The 7,385-nt window shown below is 47.0% G+C and overlaps 1 protein-coding gene across 1 annotated transcript; it reads right to left on the bottom strand.

The window, feature by feature from the left end:
- Positions 1-4,658: 4,658 nt before the first annotated feature.
- On the bottom strand, positions 4,659-5,474 carry LOC113005218 (uncharacterized protein K02A2.6-like). Its single transcript, XM_026140462.1, has one exon. It carries the CDS (start codon positions 5,472-5,474, stop codon positions 4,659-4,661), a length of 816 nt encoding a protein of 271 aa, XP_025996247.1.
- Between the last annotated feature and the right edge of the window lie 1,911 nt (positions 5,475-7,385).

A 7,385-nucleotide genomic window follows, 5' to 3' on the forward strand; every position in this document is an offset into this window, starting at 1 on the left:
TCATTCCCTCCCACCTGGGTAGGACCGCGGGCTGACTCGCACGCGCGGGTCAGTTCAGCGGGCTGACCCCCACCTCCCAAGTTAGGTCTCGCGGGTCACCACCCACCTTCCATGTCAGACCTCGCGGATCATCACCTACTCCGCGGTACGTACCGATGGTACCCCCGCGCCTACATTCCCCCTCGCCCCTCACCCCCCCTCATTGCCCCATGGCTTTGAACCGGCCTAGTCTTACTACTCAACGCGTTATTAGCACAGCCGAAAGAGCTGTTTGACGCTTTTCTCTCTCTTGCATCCATCTTGACCAAAAATTATTAGAGGATAGCGAGCGGCGTGGGGCGGTGGCGGGCCCCGCGGAAATAGCCGCGCACACCCCACAAAATATTCGCCATCGTATCGCTTATTCCCCCCCCCCCTCCCCTTTGTGATGACATTTCCGATTTCAAAAGTACAGTCATACCCACCTCCTCGCAGTGTGATTTATTATGTTTATGTAAGCAGAGGGACAAGTACATAGTCCATGTTTACATTAAATGGTCAGTTGCCTCCACGCGGCACATTTCAAAGGTGTCGGGTTTCAGTCAAGAACATGGTCCTCGAATCGTTATCACTGTTTATTTAAACATTGATTACGCAGAACTACCGGTTAGGTTCATACACGTGTCCCAGATTAAACTCCCCCCTCCCCTCGCCCCGCCCCCACCCCGGTTTGATCCACCCGCGTGACATCGTCTCCGGTTAGACCCCCCGTGAGACCCGAAAAATCGCCCCCACCCTCTCCCTAGACGCGACACATTTCAAAGGTGTCAAATTTATTTAAACATTGATCAAGAACATGGTCCTCGCGTTATCACTGTTTATTTAAACATTGATTACGCAGAAATATCGGTTAGGTTTACCTGCGTGTCCCCGTTTTAATCCCCCCCCCTTCCCCTGCCCCACCGGTTTGGTCCACCCGCGTGACCTTATCTCCGATTAGGTCCCTCCGAGCGACTCAAAATATTCCCCCCCTTCCCCGCACCCTCCTGAGATCCCCAAGTTAGAATCCGCTATTGCATTCTACTGCTAGCGTATGCGTTTGAGCAATCTTGTCCTATCATCCCTTGCGATAATATAGTTCTTATCGCGTAGTCAGATGCGTCTGTTGTTACTATAAATGTCTCTTTAAAGTCCGGATAATTTAACATCGGTGCTGTTGTCAGCTTTTCCTTTAACATCTCGAACGCGTGCTGTTGCGTTACCGTCCACGCGAATTTTTTATTTTTCTGTGTTAGCATGGTTTACGGTTTCGCTATTTTCGAGATGTTTGTAACGTTACGCCCCTCCGCCGCATCGCCACTCCGATCCAAACGCCGAACACAACGCGTAAGACCGAGCACGTGCACGCGCTTGCCGCGATCACGCGTTACCATACGTGCCGCGCGCCGCGTTCGGCAAGCGTTCCCACTCCGGCCGGCCCAACTGCGCGCGCTGATTGGTACGTCCGATCGCGCGGACCGCTATATAAGCCGGCAGCGGGCAGCCGAATATTGCTCCGAGCCACTGATCTCGCACCTACTCCGCTCCTGCGCCGGGTATCCTCGGCGCTCCTTAGCTTGGGTATTCTCAAGCACTTCCTCGGGAACGGGCATTCTTCTTCCAACTATCTCACGACGGGCATACTCGTCGGTCCTAACGGCTGCGTATACTCGGCCGATCCCATCCTCCGTCCGCGACGGGAATACTCGTCGTTTCCGCGTCTGGGTATTTTCGGTCAATGGGAACCGTCCGTCCCGCAAGTCCGTTCTCAGGAATTCTCGAGACCGTCGTTGGGAATGCTCGACGCCGTCCTCCGGCTCAATCCGTAAACCTGCTCCCCACGGGGTGACAACACTCTGCGGGGTAAGACTACTTAGGTCTCTAACGTCGACCGCTCTCGCGTATCGTGGAACCGTTCGCTGCACCGCGCGCCGCCGATTCCGCGATCGCAACCGTCCGTCGCGCGGGCCAATCATGGCCCGTTTAACCGCATTGTAAGTTAGCCGCTTCCGAGCAACTCCGATTATTACCTCAGAGCGCATAGCGCATAATACCAGTCCGTCCGTTTCTTTAGCTATCCGAATCCGTTCTTTTGTTTAAATATTAAGTTACGCCGCAAATTATATTTTGTCCGGACTGACCAATTGTCGTTCTTTTATTTTGCGCGGGTCCGACTGTTGTTTAACCGAGCACTCCGGTGCCTTATTATTACTTGTGTATTTCAACTGCATCTGATAAATCAATTGTTACGTTATTATTTTTGTACTCAACTCATGCTTTAAGAATACATTTAAGTTGTTTTGTTATCGCAACCAAACCCCGGCGTTATTATTTACACGAACCCGGACATCCGGCAAGCACATCCGAGCAACCGATCCCGAACACAATCCCGTAACCGCACCAAAAAGTACCAGCGTTACAAGTTCTCTATGAATTTCCTATAGTATCCTGCCAGGCCTAGAAATGCTTGAATGTCTTTGATTTTATTCGGCGTCAGAAAATTTTTTACTGCCGTTAATTTATTTAGATTTGGTCTTATTTCTTCTTCGGTAATTACGTACCCGTTAATTTCTTTTTTTTAAAATTCGCATTTGTCTGTCTGAAGTTTTAAGTTATGTTGTTTTAATCGTTGGAATATTTCTGTGAGGCGACGATTATGTTTCTGTAGGCTTGGCCCGTATATGACGATGTCATCTAAATATATGAGGCATCTGATAACTTGAACGCCTGCGAGCACTGAGTTCATTAACCGAATGTTGCCGGTGCGTTTCTCAATACGAATGGCATTATATTATACTCGTAATGCCCGTATGATGTAGAAAATGCTGTTTTCCAATTATTTTTTTCCGCCATGAGTATTTGATGATACCCTGACGCTAAGTCTAGTGTTGTGAAGTATTTAGCACTTTCTAGTTAATCTAATATGTCCGTTATGTTTGTTAGTGGGAACGAATCGCCTATGGTTAGGTCGTTTAGTCGTCTAAAGTCTACTACAATTCTCATTTTCCATTTTCCGGACACGTCGGCTTTTTTGGGCACCACTAATATCGGCGCGTTCTATTGACTTGCACTAGGTCAAATAATTCCATCTCTCAACATTTTTTCTACTTGTTTATTTACTGCGGTATTGTATTTCTCCGACAGGCGGTAAGATCTTATATTTACGGGTGCGCTATCTACTTCCGTATTTATCTTGTATGTCACGACTGGGGTACACTAGAGTGTATCCGCTTCGAGAAAAAAAAAATGTTGGAAAATTCTTTATAAATTTCTGTTAGAGTTTTTTGTTCTTCATTGTTTAAATGTTCTATACGCAGTAATTGTCATAATCTATCTTGTTGTTCTCCTTGTGGCACGGCGTTTTCTTTCTCTTGTTGGTATACGGCGTTTATTTCCTTGCTGTCTTCTTCCTCGATCGTGTCAAGTATCGCGTGCAACATCATTATTTCTACCGACAGGTTTGTTGTGTTTATCATGCTTACTACGCCCGTATAGTTGTGTGGGGTTATTAAGCATTCGCTTATATACACTCCTAGCGCAGTCTCTTCTTTCCTTGTTATCCTCGTTTCGTTAGTATTTGTAATTATTTGGACCAATGTTTCGCTGCGCGGTCTTTATGTTATTTTCTTGTATGGGTATAGTTTATGTTGGGTCCCGATGGATGGGCGTGTGTCACGGGAGGATGAGTCCGCGAGGATTCCGTAATGACGACGTGCACACTCGATAATCACACAAAAGAATATATTTTGAAAATCGGTACAGAGCGTAACTGAGCGCGTGTCAGCCACGGCGGCCATGTTACTCGAACTGTCCTGGGCGCCTTCGTGGGGACGCCTTCCAAGGTCGAGCCTATTGCTCGGCGGGCCCCAACATCTCCCCTCTTAAGAGGTTACCACTGAGTGTAAGACTTTGATTTGGGGTTCAGGATCAGTCTCTTCGGTTGGATCCTGCGACGGACGGGTCTAGTCGGGGTTATGCCCGGTATAGCTTCTGTCAGGTCTCCTGGTGCTTCAGGGGCTTCTGGCGGAGCGGCCGGAGGGTCGGAATCCGTCGGAACATCGGGAGTGTTCCGGTCTACCTGTGTTTCGTAGAACATCAATCATCCGAGACAGCAGGGCTCGGACTCGACAGGGGGCTACCTCCTTCCCAAATGTGATTGATGTGTCGTTCAATAGATTTTCCGTTGTCTAAACGAATTGTGTAGCGTGTTTTAAATAAGGCTGCGATAATGTAGCTTTGTTCTCTTTTATTGTTGAGAGCTACCACAATTTGATCTCCTGGTTTGAGTCCTTTCCTGTGCTCCATGACGTTGACTGAATTGTTCCTGCATTTCGAGTTGCGCTGTGAATCGGTGAGGCTTTGAGACATGTGGTATACAGCACGTTCACGTCCATCTGAATCTCATTGAAGGAGTACTCCACCTATGCCTGTTGAGCAAGCGTCGGCTGCAACAATAAGAGTTTTGGAGGGGTCGAAGTGTTTCAGGAGAAGAGGACTGAGCAGTATCTCTCTGATACGTTGAAAGGCGATATCGTGTTGAGAGTTCCACGACCAAGATTGATTTTTACGAGTAAGATCCTCGAGTGGTTTCTTGACTTGATGTAAATGAGGGATGAATTTTCCATAATGGTTTACCATTCCTAGGTTTGGACTTCAGCCACGCACGAATGTTTTGGCATCTCAGTGATCGCGCGTGTGGCTTCTGGGTCAGCGGATATGCCTGATTCATTTATTATGATGCCAAGATACTTAATTTCCTGTAGGGCAAAACGACATTTACTTGGTTTCAGTTTCCGGTCTCTTTCTTCTAGTCGTTGGAGAGTGGCGCGCAAGCGTTTGTCATGTTCCTGTTGGGTGGAGCCCATGATTATTACGTCATCAATGTAAGCATAGACGCCTTTCAAGCCGGCTAAGATATGGTTTATGGCCTGTTGAAATATAGCTGGTGCCGTCTTGATGCAGAAGGGTAATCGCTTAAATCTGAATACTCTTTTTGGGGTGGTAATCGTTGTAATGTCACGATGGTCTTCGGCGACTTCTATTTGGAGAAAGGCATCGCTGAGATCTAAAACACTGAAATAGCTATTGCTATTTACTTTAGTGATAATATTATCTGCATTTGGCAAAGGATACGTATTGTTTCGGAGCGCGCGGTTGACGCCTGTAGAGTAATCAGCACACAATCTGATTCTGCCGTCCGGTTTTTTTACAATAACTACAGGAGTACTCCAGTTTGACAGGTGGACTCGCTCGATGATGTCTTGAGACTCTAGACGTTGAAGTTCTTCTTTGAGAGATGTCTCCATCACGTACGGGATCTGTCGACATGGAGTTTGGACCGGGACAGCTTCCTCTGTTAGCACGAACTTTGCTCGAAAGCTGTTGCATTTACCAAGACCGGGAGAAAAGAGTATAGGAAATTCTTTTATGATTTGATCACAAAATGCATTGTTCATAGAGGAAGACTCGACGAGGGAGTCTGATTTATTGTGAGTGATAGCTGCACACTGATTAATATTTATGCCGGGCTCCCTGTATGTCAATCGCGTTTAATCCGAATAAGTTAAGGTCGTTACGCGAGACGACATTTATTTGACGTCACTTTCGCGGTTGGTAGCGTGTATCTTACACGTGAATCTGCCGAGCGTGTTCAGAGGATTACCACCGGCGTTATGAATTTGCCAGCTTTGAGAGTTGGTGTGTTCAGGCGTATCCATGTGTCTTTGCCTATAGTTGTGACGTCAGATTCCGTATCAAACTGGAAATTAACGGTTTTACCGAAGATTTGCGTAGGGATATAGATGCGATGATGTTTATTCCTCGAAGTGATCGACTGGATTATTAGATCAGTATTATTGTCACTGTGATCAGATTTATCGGCCGAAGGTTGGTCGATTTTAGCTTGCGAGCGGCATACTTTCGCGATGTGACCTTTCTTTGAACATTTGAGGCATGACGCGTCGCGAAATGGACACTTTGAGCGAAAATGCGAGCCTCCACATCCGTTGCATTTTGACGGATCGGATGATTGGTTAGATGCGTCTTTTGGTTTGCCGGATTGCTTTTTTGATTCTAATTTCGAACTTTTCTTATTTTTTTATTTGGCGCGCACCGCATGTGTTAAAGACGTAGACACGTTAGTCGGGTTTTTGAGAATTTTCATGTTTGAGGTTACATTCATGTGCGCCTCAAGTTCCGCGGCGACGTCTTTGAAAGTGACGTCTTGGTTTTTCTCGACGATGCGCAGAGCTAATTTCTTGAGGTCGTCGTTATCGCGGGAGTAACAGAGTAATTGTAAAAGAAATAGGACTCTGAGACTGTCGTCTGTGAGCTTTGTGCGCTCGAACTCGGAAGCGAAACAATTTATGCGATCAATATGCTCAGAAATCGGTAATGATTTTTCATACCTGTAGTTTAAGATTTCAATACGGCGGCGTGTGAGCGATATTTTATCACGGAAAAAGTTTTTCAGTATTGTAATAAGATCTTCTAACTTCATTTTGGACGGGTCTATTGGTGCGACATGGTCCACTAGCCTGTCGTATTCTGCTTGGCCTAATTTTTCTAAAAGAAGGCGAGTACGCATTTCTGCGGGGAGACTTCCATCTCGGTGACGAGTGTGTACTCGTGACGTGGCAGCCATTTTGCGAATGGTCGGCACTCGGTGCCGGTGCCGGTGTCGAAGGTGTATTTTTCAATGCGGACACTGAGCTGATTATATACATCAATCGGCGGAATTGTAGATCTTGGATTCTCACTTTGAGATTGCTTTTTCTGCAATTGAAGTTGCAGGAGGCTGTTGATTGCAGCTGTAAGAGCCTCAAGTTGCGTTATCGACATGGTTGCGGAATGTTTTCTCTATGCGTAGAGACACGTGGTGCGGACGAGACGAGTTGGTTCAGATAAGAAATCGCAGCACCAGTTGTTGGGTCCCGATGGATGGGCGTGTGTCACGGGAGGTAAGGATGAGTCCGCGAGGATTCCGTAATGACGACGTGCACACTCAATAATCACACGAGAGAATATATTTTGAAAATCGGTATAGAGCGTAACTGAGCGCGTGTCAGTCACGGCGGCCATGTTACTGAACTGTCCTGGGCGCCCTTGTGGGGACGCCTTCCAAGGTCGAGCCTATTGCTCGGCGGGCCCCAACAGTTTAAATTGCGTATCGACTATTCTTACTTGCTTTGTGTCATAGTTACATGTCGCTTTATTTTTTCGGATGAAGTCGACTCCGAGGATGCCTTCGTAGGCAAACGGCACATCATCTCGAGTAACATAGTCAGGATGCTTTCTGAGCTTGTTATCTACTGTGATATGGATGTACGCTTTCCCAATCATGGTAATAAAGTGACCCGATACTTCTG

Source organism: Solenopsis invicta, chromosome 16, assembly GCF_016802725.1.
Source record: "Solenopsis invicta isolate M01_SB chromosome 16, UNIL_Sinv_3.0, whole genome shotgun sequence".
In the NCBI taxonomy this organism is placed as follows: domain Eukaryota; kingdom Metazoa; phylum Arthropoda; class Insecta; order Hymenoptera; family Formicidae; genus Solenopsis; species Solenopsis invicta.

What these genes read in the sequence shown, in the direction of transcription:
- LOC113005218 (XM_026140462.1), bottom strand. Translation starts at nt 5,474, where the DNA reads ATGAACAATGCATTTTGTGATCAAATCATAAAAGAATTTCCTATACTC.